The 15,572-nt window shown below is 40.1% G+C and overlaps 1 protein-coding gene across 1 annotated transcript in view; it reads right to left on the reverse strand.

Annotated features, from left to right (window-relative positions):
* The window catches only part of pappa2 (pappalysin 2), a 73,409-nt gene that overhangs the window by 41,502 nt on the left and 16,335 nt on the right, over positions 1-15,572 (reverse strand). Inside the window, 7 exon segments of the mRNA XM_051401885.1 lie at positions 1,130-1,433; positions 2,384-2,566; positions 6,977-7,110; positions 8,300-8,492; positions 9,236-9,389; positions 9,733-9,872; positions 13,800-13,948. Of these exon segments, the coding sequence (XP_051257845.1) occupies positions 1,130-1,433; positions 2,384-2,566; positions 6,977-7,110; positions 8,300-8,492; positions 9,236-9,389; positions 9,733-9,872; positions 13,800-13,948 (1,257 nt within the window).

Below are 15,572 nucleotides of genomic sequence, written 5' to 3' on the forward strand. Positions count from 1 at the left end.
CAGTCCCACATAACTCAATCCCCACTGGTTCTTACATCTTTTTGCACTTAGACACAGCTTGTGTAAGACGTGTTCCCTGAAAAATAAACTGTTTTTGAAGCTGTGTCCACCTAGCACCCGCCCTGCTCTGTAAAATGGCAACAGCTTCTCAGGAATTGTGCCACAACTTTTGAAATCAGCCCCAAATGATCTTCGGTCATGTGACACAACTGTGATATCCTGGCAGGTACTCACTGTAAAAGCAGTGTCAGAAAAGCATGAAAGATAGAGTAGGGAGATTTAAGGTATTTTAAGGGAGGTCTGCTCTTTGGTGAGATTAAAAAAAACTGCCCTGTGGCTTTACATTTGGATTCCCGTAATCATTTGGACACCCCACAGTGCGAGACAGGATACTGTACTAACAGATTCAACTTAGCCACGAAACTTCAGCATGCTTTTGATTGAGTATATGCTTGTTGAAACAGATTTGGATCAGTAGCCACAGCTCGGCATCCCCATGTTGGAAACATTTGTGTTCTAAACAGAACCAGACCCAAACACTTTTGAGAGACAGATAACTGTGGATCAGCCGATCTGAGGTATGCTGTGGAACTCATACTTCACGTTGGCCTTAAATAACATTTTTTACCATCAGTCTTATTTTCCTCTGACCTTCTCATGTCTGACAAGGTTGTGTGTGTGTGTGTGTGTGTGTGTGTGTGTGTGTGTCTACGTGTGTTGTGTTGTGTACCCATTCGTAGTACACAGCCCCCGGTGTAAATATTCATCAGCACCTGAGAGAAAACCAGACTCAGGAACGTGCCTCAGCTGAAGTCCTGGGTATTTTATGGAGGTTTGGACAGGAAAACAACACACCTGTCAATTCCCATTATGCTTTGTGGTTACCTCCTGCATAGCAGATCCTTGCCTGATTTAAGAATGTCTCTATAAACACATTCCAGGTTGATGTTACACTAATGCCACTTGCAAAGTTGTTGACCTGATTCACATGTTTGGGGTTTATTCTCCAGCTGGGGTCCCTATTACAGGAGTGACCTTAAAGGGCCTTTATTGCAAAATAACATTACAAAACATGACTGTAAGGCAGTTTTAACTAAAACTTCAAGTGACATGCAAATAAATAATCTACCTGTCAGTGAATGTCTGCTGGGTCTGAGGTGAAGGCATTTTGCTGGTGAAGGATGGCTGCCGCTGAATCCTGTACAGCAGAGGTTGGCAGCTGGAGCACAGAGGGCTGCCGGGGCCCGAGGACAACATGGCAGCATCGATCTCCATCTTCTCATCGAAGGTGCAGAGTTTAATGGCGGCAATGGCAGCTTTGTGGGTGTCGAGGCGCAAGGTGAGGGGCATGTCGCAGAAGACGTGCTGGGGTCCGAGGTTAATGCTTTTCCCCGTATCTGCTATCAGCTCTATGTTGGCTATGGCTGGGTTGTCTGCAACAGGGAAATACAGATAGATATGTCAGCTGTTCTTTTTGTCATTTCATTACATTTAACAGAGTAGGAAGGGTTATATCTGGAGGCCAGGATTTTGGTAACTAATCTTATACACGTATTCAATGCCAGTGGTATGTGACTACTGGGTGCCCTTATTTATCTCTTGGTTAAATATCAGTACAATAAGCAGTTGAGTTTAAATCATTCTGGTTAGCTGAAAAATAAGTTAAAGGTTCAGGACTCTGTACATAACATAGAACTTTAGGAGATCTGGGGAATCCAACCAAAACTGACTCAGTGGCAGGCATTAAGAATAATCATATAGAAGTAACCAATCTTCTCACTGATGGACTTTGTTTGTTGTAGGTTAGAGGCATCAGTATTACATTGAGGCTGTCTCATAACCAGTTAAAATCTGGCTCCCCAAACCTGTTCAGCTCTGTCTACATCTGCACATCTTAAAATTTCAGGAGTTTGGGGCGCTGTTTACATCAATTTTGCGACCTTTTTTTCGAGTCACTGGTGTCTATGCATTGCTTAGTAAGCGTCACCACACATTATTTATCCATCCAGTCTCACTGCATTTCACTGCAAACAACTTGTTTTTAGTGTATTCCAACTGCATACTGTTCTCTTACAGTCCTGCTGACTATGTATCACATCTCTCATGCTGCATTCATTAAATATAATATTCAATACAACATAAAATCACATGGAGGCACATTATGCACACAAAACTGCAACTGATTAGACATTTAAGTGAGATACTAAAAGTTTTGTTTTTATCTATTCTAAGATGATCTGTGCTCCTCCTCAGCAGCTGAAGGTCTGGGGGATGATGTCCCACCTTGTTTCCTTTCTGCCAGCATTTTTTAGAGAACCCACAGTATATTTACAGTATTGCTATCTGACACACTAAACTGACGGTATGTGAGTGTGACACTTACTTGAAGAGATGTAGGTGACCCAGAGTGTAAGAGCGTGTGGAATGACAGGGTGGAGGAACCTTAGCGTGAGGGTGCAGCCCTCCGTGTCGGGACATGGTGAGGTCACATTAGTGTCATAAAGGCTGAGCTCAGGACTCCAGGCCTGGAGGCTGGGATCACAAGGCTGCTCCACATCAGGTGGGCCTGAGGTTCAATAACATCACACAGACACACGTTTGTGTAACACACCATGCACACTGATCAGCCATAACATTATGATCACTGACAGGTGTAGTGAATACCACTGATGACCTGGTTATCATGGCTCCTGTCAGTGGGTGGGATATATTAGGCAGCAAGTGAACATTTTGTATTCAAAGTTGATGTGTTAGAAGCAGGAAAAATGGGCAGCGTGAGGGTTTGAGTGACTTTGACAAGGGCCACATTGTGATGGCTAGATGAGCATCTCCAAACCTGCAGCTCTTGTGGGGTGTTCCCGGTCTGCAGAGGTCAATACCTATCAAAAGTGCAGTGAACCTGAGACAGGCTCATGGGCGGCCAAGGCCGCACGTGGGGAGTGAAGGCTTGCCCGTGTGGTCAGAATGTTATGGCTGATCGGTGTGCTCAATCATAATCCTGATTCAGACATGATGATGATTAGAAAGTGTGGTGAGCTGCAGCGTCCTCCACAAAACAGAAAAACACACCACTGATAGTGGATAGATTAAAAGTCTCTCATTGATGCAGGACAACATCCTGCTGTAGTTGGACTGTACAAGCTAAGGCATGAGTCTGAATGGACACATACACACACATATACAACATAGGCAAATGGTTTGGTCTGAAGCAGCATCTGTCATTTGCAGCTTGTGTGTTTTTCCATATGCGGGAGTATGTTCAAGGTAAACAGAGGCATGTCAAGCCAGGCTGTTCAACCTGAAAGGGCCAAAGATAGAGGCTCTGTATGTGTGTGGCAGTCTAACATGAACCTGTGTCTCAGATCTGGACCGTGACATTTGTCTGTGTCCAAATATTTATCGCATATTGCATGGCTGGTATTGCTTTGAACTATCAATATGTATATGTATGTATTTATGTATTTTCCCAATCTTACTGTAAACGATGGGATCCTACGTGAATACACAGTCTTCGACCAATTAGACAGTTCAGTTTTAGTGTTTATAAATAGAACCTACAGTAAGTTTTTTTCTGAATTATTATTAGTATTTCATAGCTCATTTCATCTCAACATGGATTGTCCACTTCTATTTGACCGACCTAACACATTTCTCACGATTAGTTTTAACAACTACCATCAAGCTCACTCCCATTAGCAACGTGAGAGAGCAGAATTTTCCAGTTGACACAGTTACGACCCCCCCCTCCCCACACTTAAAACATGGCCCACATTCAAAAACGCAGTAGTGTATCCATTACACCAGACAAAATGAGTTGCTAATTGTTACAGTGTTAGCTATTAGCACAATGGAATTACATTACGGTAGTGTTATTATCAGCTGTGTCCTGAGTGAAAGACAAATAAAATCAGGATGTTAATGAGGTGTCTTTCACACCCACTATGATCAGTCCTGTGTGGGGATCACCAAGCTGTCGGAAAGACAAACAACAGCAGCTAAATGACGTCGAAATTGACCTAAATAGGTGTATAAATGAACCAGAGCTGTAAACTGTAAATTCTCATACATTTTCATGACTACTAAAGCACTAGCAATATTAACAAAATCTTAGACCTTAGATTAAAACTTTTTAATGTACTAATTATTGGCTAGAGGAATATAAGATATGGAGTCTCTCTAACGCTGAAAGAGAACTGGAACGACTGCCTACGTGGAGCAGGTGGAATTTATGGGACATACAGTAAGATCAGAGTAAGATTTGGCACCACAAAAGTACAAGCAGTACAGCAGAGTAGGTAATATATGGTCATGAGTCTGAAAATACACTGCTGGCACAGGATTAGCCATTTGTGCTTGTTAATTTCATCCTTGTAAATCCAGGAAACATCACTTTTTTGGTGCAGTTAAAGTACCAAATGATGAAAATCACACATTCATGGAAATTCACCCAACTCTGCAGCTCCATGCAGCTCTACAGAGGGCTTTAGACTGCCAATTTCTGTACCTGCGAGAGGTGTAAATGTGCAACTGTTTGCTAACACATTTACCATAACAACTTCAGAAGGTGATAATATGCGGGGGGGGGGGTTTCTTGTGCCACTGCCCTCAAGTGACCAAAAAAGTACTGATGCAGCTTTATGCCTTCCAATTAGAGCTTTGATTCTCTGCCCTAACGGGCTAGGTTCGGGCCCAAAACTGTTATGGTTATTTAATAGAAATTGTTTACTTTTGGTTTCACACAGGACACAAACAGTGGTCTCCTGGGTGAAAGTCCCCAATACCTTCATATGTGGACTTTCTCGCTCTTTAAACTACGTCACCTGACTTTCTTTGTCATGCGCGTCCAAAGGGCCACAGACCGAGCAGCAGGATTTGCCGGCTTGGGAGTGAGACTGGATTGGTATCACCAGCATAAAACTGTCTATATCAAGTGTCCCAGGTTTCTTTTTCCATTCTTGTACATATTTAAAAAATATGTGGTGATGCATTTTTGTCTATATTAATGAATGCGTGTTTCTGAACGCTGTTCTGTATGCAATATAATAATGAACAATAACGAGCTAGGACAATATTGCTCACACAGTGAAACAGAAAAAAGCTTTCTTTACATATGTTATGTTTTGTTTAAGCATTGTCTTAGCACTAGATACTTTCCATTCTAATGTTTAACTTGTGTTACTCTTGTTTTAATGCTATACTTATCTTATATTTTGGATATTTTTTCTTCCTCTATACTAGTACTTACTTTTACCGCAGCCACAACTCATTCCTTCACAAGTATTATACATTTCCATCTTTATACATTAGTCAGCTTGGAAATGTGATATTAGATTTTCATTCACCCTGTGCAAGTATGGACTTTTCTACCTTTCATTCCCTCACTCTACTTTCCGCAAATGGCGGTACAGTGAACAACATGATCCACCTAATTTAAATCCTCTCATTTTGAATTATTAACCACTTTAGAGCTCAATGCAGCACATAAACTAATTGAATCTTTCCCAACACGGGCACAGGCTCTGTTTTCCCTCAGCCTGAGAACCAGTCAAGACTGTGGCACAGGCAACATTTTGAGGAGATGTAAAAGGACAATTTTGCCAGCAATTCCAGCCAACAATGTTTTGCCATTAAACTTATGCTTTGTATTGCCGGCCATGATATCCGCATTGAATTTGTCCAATTTCCCCTCTCTGTTTCCCTGCTGATGGCAATATTGCCCATCTCTGTTGGCTGACAAAGTGACCCCGCGCATCATTGTTCTCAGAAGTGGGAAAGAGTGAAAAGGGAGCCAGGGAAGCCAGCAGACTGGCTGTCTCCTCAGCTGTGTGCATACCACTGTTTAGAGTAAGACTGTAATTGACTCTTTATCATCATTATGATCCCACAGCGAAAGAGAGGGAGCCGTAATCCCCCCCTGTTCCTCCTCACCGCTTGTTTTCAAAGCATAAATTCCATCAGAGGATTTCCACATATTTGGGTAGAGTTTCCACGGAAGAGAGGGAAAGTGTTGTTGTTTTTGTATGGTATTTCGCTCTCTTATTTTTCCTTTCTTTCTTTCTCTTTGCTTTCTTGTTTGCTTCCTTGTGTCTTTTCTTTCCCCTCACACTACATGTCATGTCAAAATAAACCGGACTTCTCCAAAAATTATGACTGGAATAACAAGGACCATGTGCTTACACGAAGCGTAATGTTTCAAAGTACAGTGCAACAAGATTCTCTTTTTTTTTTCTTTTTCTGGCTTTTTTGTTTATGACGGAGGTTCAATGTTTGAACGGCACCCAAACATTACCCAGAGTAGACGCTTTGCCTAATAATCCTTGTTCTCGCTTTGGCTAGAACAAGACAGAGACAGAGAGAGGTCTGTAGCTGAGGGCAATTATCATTTAATGATTTTCTGCTTTTTCCTCTTCCAGGACCCATTAGCCTTGCACGCACCTGAAATTTACAGGGAAGAGACGTGTGTGTGTGTGTGTGTGTGTGTGTGTGTGTGCGTGTTCGTGTGTGTGTGGGGAGGGGGTTCATGTGCTCTGCGGAAACAAGAGACAGAGGTAGAACTCACAGACACAAACTCAAACTGCTACGTTGCTCTCTGTCAATAATTATTGACAGAGAAGAACTGTAAAAACAATAATTTACCCGTAGTACTCCTTACCACTACCAATTTTCATTCCAACATGGCCATTATTTATTTGAATAAATTCCAATCATAGAAAAATAACCTGTTTTGATCAAGTAATTTATCACTAAAAAAAACCCTCTGTCATGGTGAAATTCTAACTCAAAATGTTGAGAATTTAGTTGCGGCTTTACATACAGTTCCAACAACCTCTCATGTTCAGTTCTGTTTATACTCACACTGATGTGCAGAAGGGGTGTTTATGTTGCAACAAGTAAAAGGCTGGCACTATTTGGTAAAACATATATATATATTCATTCTTCTTTTAGACACACAAAAACTAGGTGATTTTTGACTGACCAACTGCCTCCTCGGGTGTCCAGTAGCCTGACGTGTCACAGATGCGAGGTGAGGAAGCCTCATAGGCGTACTGGTGGAACACGCCGTCTTTCTCGCAGTCTCCACAGTTGATTGTAGGTACATGAGAGGAGGAGCTGAGACGAAGGGAAACTGATTGATTATGAAATATCACACTTTATCTATCGATTGTCATGACAAGGTAAATATGTCTCTTTTAAGAGTAAATCTACAGTAATGTTGAACCAACTCTTTTTTACTGTAGATGGAAAAAGCAAGAAAGCTGAAGGGCAGACACACAAAAAATGTAGGAGTGGGTTGCAGTTTCCGGTCAAAAGATGGCCCTCAATTTGTTGACTTGTGGAGGAGTTTTTTTAGGCTATAATCACAACAGTAGCTGGATGTGTTGTATGGGCCCTAAGGCTCCAAATCAAGATAACAAATTCAGCCTTCTTTTGACAAACTTTTTAACAAACTGTTAAACTGTTTAACTGAACTTTTTTACATTAGTAAGAGTAAGTGTCCAGGTGGTCATCACTGGTTAATACAAAACATGAACAGAACCGATTAAAAAGATACCAGGTATAACCTGGCACTGATTGCTCTTGTTAGCAGCCTGAATATGGTTTTTATCACCAGGCATTACACAGAAATTGGCCATTACACAACTTGCCAGTTGCCCATCATGTGTTTAAATAAGTCACAATTCATTCGGTAAACTTGGTAAATCTTCCCTAAGTTTATGGCAGGTGTACCACTTTGTATGGGGGCAACTTTCTGTTGGCAAATCTGTTGACAAAGGCCTCATGTAGTTAAAAATCTGCTTTTCCTCTTGTTCCTATATGTAAATGTATATGTCTTTATCTACATGCTGACGAGGAGCCACTGAATGCACCACTGTCTCAGCAGCCTATTTTGGCTTGTGTTGTTTGGAAAGCAGTGTATGTTTTGGCACTTAGCCCTCATGTGCATTGTCATTCACTTGCATGTGGGTAAAGAGATGACACATTGCTGCCAGTGTTGTCACTCATAGCAAGTGCAATCAGTTGTTAATTATGCACTGTATGAGTCTAATAGTTGCTATAAACACCATTTATCCCTGCTCATGAGAACAAAAGTGCATTCGTCATAGGACCAGGTGAACATATTCATATACAGATCTTTTGTGCTCAAATGGGTTTAAACAATTTGAAATGTATTTGAATGCAATAACCATACACTCTCCATAATTAAGGTAAAGATTTGAGAATTACTTTTCAAATGAAGAAACAAGTGCAGTCAACTCTCCTTTGAGAGATAAATAATTAAGAACCAATGCAATGGTACCTCTGATAAAGTGGTCCCCTTATAGGTGGCAGCCAATAGATAGACACAGAATCCTGATTCTGGTCTGTCACTATGGGGGCCAGAGGGATGGGGGCAGGTTGCCGGTCCGTCAGCCACTTCTGGTAGACCAAGTCAAGATAACAGTGCATCCGGGCCACTTGGTTGGGAGTGAAATGGTTGGTGCAGTTGTCATCTGATGTGGTGCAAAGAAAAAGGAAAAAGCCCAGGTAATCATCATGGATCAGGTCCAAACACTAGCCTCCATCTAACTTCAGTGCTAGTCACGTGGTTGGGAGTTATTAGCTTTATTGCAGAGAACTGAAGAAAAAAGGAGCATGTAGCATTCAGGTCTAATGGTCTAAAGAGTTATTTTAAATGAAAAAATGACAACTAATCACATTATTCTGCTGTAAAGATGCAATGACACATGGGTGATTTAGGTGACAGTTGTCATTCAGATGCGAAAATAATCTATTCCTAGCTACCCCTATATATTAATATTAACACTGTTGAGAGAAATTTTCACTATTATTATTGTTATTGTTCTTATATTTCATTATTATTATTCATAGCAAGCACATTATAATGCTGAAATTAGCTAAAATTTTCTGACTGAGTCTTGACAAAACAAATGAAAAAAGTAATGCAAGTTATTTGTATGACATTTATGTAGGATATGTGGTGTCCTTGCTTGTATGGCTGTGTTGCAAATGTCAAGAGGTAGATTACTTTTTCAGAAGTGTCTCACATCTGTCCCTCTTTAAAATGAACAAAGCATATGGATTAAAGACTAGTGTCAGGCTGTTATAACCACTACTTCCGAATGAATTTTGTTACACAGTATGTAATGTAATGTAGTAATTCTTTTCAGTGTGTCCGACAGTACGCCTGCTTTTAATTACAGGAAAGGAAAGTGAAGAATGTTTATCAGTGTACCTGTATAGCTCATGTAATTGCTATAAGGTGTGTCCTGGTACGTGGTGACTCCACAGGTATCGTTGACGGCGCCCGGATCGTGGCAGGCTTTGGATTTGGGTGTTGGTGCAGTGTCGGCACACAGATCTCCTGTCTCCATAGATGGCGTGGTCTCCTACGAGTGCACATTGACAGAGCTTCTAGCAAATGATCGCACAAGAGTGAAAATCTTTATCCAGGTAGGTAGGCGTGTACAGTGCACTCTACAGACAGCAGATGAAGAAGTACACAGACAACCAACAACTTATATCATTCAAATTGAAAATATCAACAGGTTCATGTAAAGCATGTTGCAAGCGTAGACATAATGACTGAAGAAAGACACTTTACTAGATGATATAACTTTTTGGATAAGGCAATAACAATTGTATGATAGAACAATAAACGTGATAAAAACTTCTTTGTGTAAGTACACAAAAAGTCCCATTAAGTAATCAAAAAGAGAAGTACTGTCTTACCTGACAAGGGTCATCACAGGAGTCCCGCTCACTCACACCCTTGAAGACATGGTAGAGTCCCAATATGTGGCCCATCTCATGGATCATGGTGTTGTGGTGGCCCATGGTACCAAAGTAAGATGGGTTCAGCACCATCCCACCTGAGGACAAACAGTAACATTCACAGTATGGCTCATAATATTATTAGATACTGAAAAGCGAGAGAAGGTTTGTGAGTCATTCCACCCTTTTGACAGGATGTAATGGTTTGGAAAGCTGTCCTTCAACAGGTGAACTGGTTTAGTGTCCTTTGGCAAGACAATAAATAACAGGAAATCCCTAGACTAAGCTTCTGTACCTAAAAACACAAAACCATATCCAGATCTACTGTATTACCCATGTAGAATTGTTTTAACACCAGCACTCAACAAAACAAGTGATCACAAAAACTGTAACTACCGGCTTTGTGTACTTACCGCCACCACAGTGAGCCCGCATTTCCAAAAGAGAAACAGACCACCATAGTAAAAAGACTAAGAACTGTGACATTTAAAACCAATTAGGAATGAAGTAAAACTTTAGTACTTTAAACCAAAAACAGGAAGCAGGATACGGTGAGGTGGCTGGGGCCATTTTTGCCTGCTTTGAATATAGAGTAATACTGGGCAGGAATCTTGTATTTACCATTTTGTATCATTTTCCTAATGATTGACACCTACCACAACTGTCTCACTTGTACAGAAACAGTTTAATGGCTTTAGTGCTTTGGAGGTGCATCAACATTGTAAACACTAAACATTAAACATAAAATTGTTGTCTCATTCAATTAACAGTAAAGGATATTACTAGATTTCTAGTTCTACCAGTAGGTATCTAGTGCTTGAAGAGTTTTATATAATAAGTATTACAGTAAGTAAGTCCATTAACATATAAAGATCTAAGTTATGAATTCTGGGTGAGTTGGGGATTTGTTGATTTTGTTGTTTGACATTTTTGCTCATTCTGTTAGTACTTTAATTCATTATTCTATTCTAATTCTGGATATAAAAAAAATGTTGACTTTTTGTACCATAAAATGACTAAATACAAATTTAATTCAAAAATGAAAGGCGAAATAAAAATACAAATCGTTAACAAAGTATTCCAAAGATAGCTAGTTTAAAATCAGCCATGGTTTTGGGGCTATGGTGAATTCTTACAAAAATGGCCTTAAGAGGAGATACAGGGTTTTTTGCAGCATGCTGATAATCACAGAATCGAGAACAGACATGACAGTTATTGGTTTTCTAATTAGAAACAGTGTGTTCAGTGGTGAAGACATTGAACAATGAAGACATTAAATACGAAGACACTAAACAACAGGGCCTCCGGAGACGACTTGTCATCCACTAACTTGTTTTTAAACAGGGACAGATGCTGAGCAACTGAAACAAATGTCATGAGGGAGACATTCAGTAGAGAACTAAATTGAACAGTCTTATTTGAAAATATAACATCTACTCTGACAATATAACTATACTGGTCGCATTAAAGTAGAGTGCCCTATTTGAATCAATGAATAGTTACCTCAAGCCCACATATTTCACATAGTACCCCAAAATGGAACTATAGCAAATACAAGCTTTTAACGGTGCAGTTGCTTTCTTTGATTATGCTGTGTGAGCATTATGGCATCATTTCATACTCATTTATTCACATAAATGTCTTTGGAAGACAGCTGAGATAAATTTGTGCCAGCTAATTTGATGGTTTGTGGGTATAAAACGTCACCAGTGTTTTGCCTATAAGGCCACAGCTAACAATTACTTTCATTGAATCAACCAGTTACGTTAATTACTTAATCTTCAATTTTGTCTAATTACATTTCTAAATAACAAATGCCCAGCAGAAGTTACCAGAGCTCAAAGAGACATTAACATTCAAATAAAACTGCTTATTCATTCTGTCAAAAACAAGAAGTGAGTATTAAATTCATAATTATATGAACTAAAATCCACTGGATTATTAGTACAAATCAATTAATTGTCAATCATAGAAACCTTTCATCACTAGTTTGTGAAAATAAAGCAATGTTGAATGTGCTACTTCTTTAACTTAAACATACTCAGTATCTACTTTATTGTGCATACTTTTAGTGAATAAGAACCACATTTTCCCATTTGAAAAGCCTGACTTTTTGATGAACGGATTAACCAAGATGCTGCGGATGTTATTTGTGTATGGCGATGTGATACAATCAAGTTTCTGCTGATGATCGCAGGATCAAGATCTCACACTGATAGTATGGACATTCTGTCTAACCACATCTTAAAAGGTCTTAAATGGTAAATGGACTGTACTTATATGGCGCCTTTCTAGTCTTTCAACCACTCAATGCGCTGTACACTACATACCACACTCACCCCATTCACACACATTCATATACTGATGGCAGTGGCTGCCATGCAAGGTGCCAACTGCTCACAAGAACGGAAATTTTGGGTTCAGTGTCTTGCTCAAGGACACTTTGACATGCAGCAGGGATATGGATGCTGGACAGATGTACATCTACCCCATGTGTCTACTACTCTTGATTCCACATACTAAGAAATCAAGGTACAACAATGGACCGAAAGGGTACAAATGCTTTGTTGCTACAGAAGTACTGTACCTTCGAACATGGTACATTTTTGCACCTTCTTTTCTGTACCTCTAAAAGAACATTTTCTGTACCCCTGGGCACAAAAATGTGTTTGTTTTTTATTCTTTATTCATTCGCACTGTTACACATTCATACCTGGAAGCTGCCCAGTACAACCACAGCAGATGGGGTTACAGGCCTTTCTCAAGGCCCACCCAGACTTAACTGCCAGTTCTGGGGATTGAACAGACAACCTTCCGGTCCCGAGATCGCTTCTCTAACCAAAAATCTCCAACACTGCTCATTTACAATTTATAACCAAAATGTATTTAAAGAAAAACACAATTAATTTACAATCAGTACCTCTTCATTGTATTGCTCAACTAGAACAGATTTTGGAAAAAAATGGGTTGCACTACTCAACTCTCCAGGGGCTCCATAAGGGAGGCCCCAGGTATAAATTAAAGTTAAATAAATAAATACAGAAACGAGTCCCTGCAAAGAATGAGAAAATAGATTGATAATAAAACAGTGCTAATGCTTACATAAAATAAAATTGGGAATAATGGTAATGGCTAGTGGAAGCATTTCACTCTGCTACACTGACAATTAGTTACAACCTCACTCAAATAGGTCCATTGTGAACTTGCCAATACACACTGAAGAAGGGCGTCTTGCTCAAAACGTTAAGATTTACTAGTAGCCTATTTTCTTTCAATAAACCTCTGAACTCTCTATTTAAATCAAGATTTTGTGATCACTGGTTTGCTTTTTTGTTTCTGTACAATTTTCCTGTACTTTAACCTTGTTAAAAGTACAATTACATACCCCTTACTGTCAGCCATGATTTTGTAGCTTTAAAATTAAACAAAGGTCCACAGCCACACCTCAAGGACCTTGTTCATACCTTACAGGGTACTTTTCTTCCAGATGTACCTTTGGGTACAGAAATGATATCCTTATTCCTCTGTGTGCACTCACTACTTTGTTCCGGCACAAGAAGAAAAGTGCATGAATAAATAAATAACAGCTGGCAAGTGGGCATGGGTGGCAACAATGGTACAGAGCCCACACTGATGTTTGTTTGTTTGGTTGTTGTTGGGTTGATTAGCCTTTTCCAGTGGAAAGGGGCCTAATGATTGGAAGAGGAAAGAGGCAATGTGCCGGGAAAATCTCTGCCAGCGCCAATTGCTCACCCCATCTCGTTTGGACCTCGCCAAAGAAGACAACAAAGGATGGAGGGCAAGGGAAGACATGAAGGGATGGATTAAAAGAGAAAGAGGAACGGGATAAAAGAAAGAACAAAAAAATGACAAAACTAAGAAGAAAGTGGAAGACAGAAAACTCAGAAAACGGTATAAAGATAGATAACAGATTAAAATACAAAAAGGAATAACGACAGAAGCAAGAGACGTGGAGAGATGACATTTCTATATAATATATAGTAGTTTCATGTAGTTTCACTTACCTTGGTGGGTAAGAGCCTCCTTTGCCCAAGGCCAGGTTGCAGTTCCTGCCAGCTCTTCACGCACCGAGTTGCTGGCAAAGAAAACATTGAGTGTGTCAGTGCCGCTCAGCTGTAGCTCTTCCTTCAGCTCTTTCACACTCATATAGGCCCTGCAGAAATGGAAAAAGAGAAATATGAAAATATTAGAACACTCTAAACAGGCTGTTTTTCCTTAGTGAATGTGAATACAGTGAGCTAATGGGAAAGTGAGAACTTTAAACCTGGACTTATACACCAGATATACTGAGAGAGAATATTTGAGTTTGTGAGTCTACCCACCTTAAGATAAAAAAGCATTTTACTTCTTAACATTAAATGAACTACATACAGTCATGAAACATAGTGTAACGTTATGCTTGTTACTGAAACAGATAAGTAAAACAACAAAAAACGATTTCCCTACACATGGTGGATGTTTTATCTCTGTGTGTTCCAGAGCTTGGGTCAGGACACATTTAGCCTAGCTTAGCACTGGTAGCGGAGAAAAGGGTAAAAGGTAAAGAGAAGAAAACCAAAACTCCAAAACTGTCTTAATTACACATATCTTTTTAACTAGCAAGCTAGTCACCAATATATCCACAGGGCTGTTTTTCCTTCAGTTAGCTAGCCAGCTAAGTGTACAAATCCACCAACTTCACAAACAACACAGGACACAACCTGCTGCGCGGTTGCTGCGCTAACCTAACTGTTGTTGTCTGTATGCTTCAGTCCACAGTTAGCTTACCCTCAAACCTCAGTTTTCTTCTCACCAAATGAGCTAAAGGCCTTACACAGCCATGGTCCACACACACACACACACACACACACACACACACACACACACACACGTGTTTCCACTTATCAAGCCTGATTAGACCTCTTCTCAGGACACTGCAGGTGTGTTCCAGCGACTGATTGGGGTCAGTGGGGTCAAACGAGCTGTCTCCCGACTACCATACGGGCAACAAATTGGGTAATGTTCTTTCTTTTTTTCTTTTAAAAACATGGACAAAGGGAAATTTTCCATTTCCTGTTTTCCTTTTCAAAACAAAAAAATGGAAAACAACTTTTCCCGATTTTGGTTTCCTCTTTTCAAAACAAAAATCTGTTAGCCACAAAGTACACTGACTAACAGGCATCTCCTATTCATTTTTGTTGCATCTACAACAGAACAATACAGTATATACAGGCTGCAATGCATAATATTACAGCTTTGGAGCTAGACTAGTGTAAAACCCTATTCGCACGGGACTAGTATTACCTGGGGACCTCATGTGATTTAGTAATCACCCCACCACGTCTGTGTTTCGTGCGGCGCATTTGCACGGGATAAGCTAACCTAAATAGATAGAAAAATGTTCCTTACCGCATGCTGCCATGCATGTAATCCATCTAATCATCTTTGGAGATTTCGCTCTTCTGATGGATTTGAGCTTGCTCTTTCTGCGAAATGGGTCTCCATGCTCTGTACCTAGATGAGCATCCTGAATTTGCACCCAAAATAATGTCAAAACTTTCATTTGTAATTGCGAACGCAGCCCCCATGATTCTCGACCGGGAAAAAGGCAGGAAAAAGGCGCGGAAAACACAAAAATCCTTAAAAAAAAACAAAAAACGACCCCAAATCACAGAGATGCCGATTCGCACGGGACTAATATTATCACATGACCTCTGTGTTTGGTGAAATATGGTAGGTAATTTGCAGTGGAATTTTTGCCATCATTACAAATTACTAGAGGTCCCCAGGTAATACTA

This window comes from Dicentrarchus labrax, unplaced genomic scaffold, assembly GCF_905237075.1.
Source record: "Dicentrarchus labrax unplaced genomic scaffold, dlabrax2021, whole genome shotgun sequence".
NCBI lineage: Eukaryota > Metazoa > Chordata > Actinopteri > Moronidae > Dicentrarchus > Dicentrarchus labrax.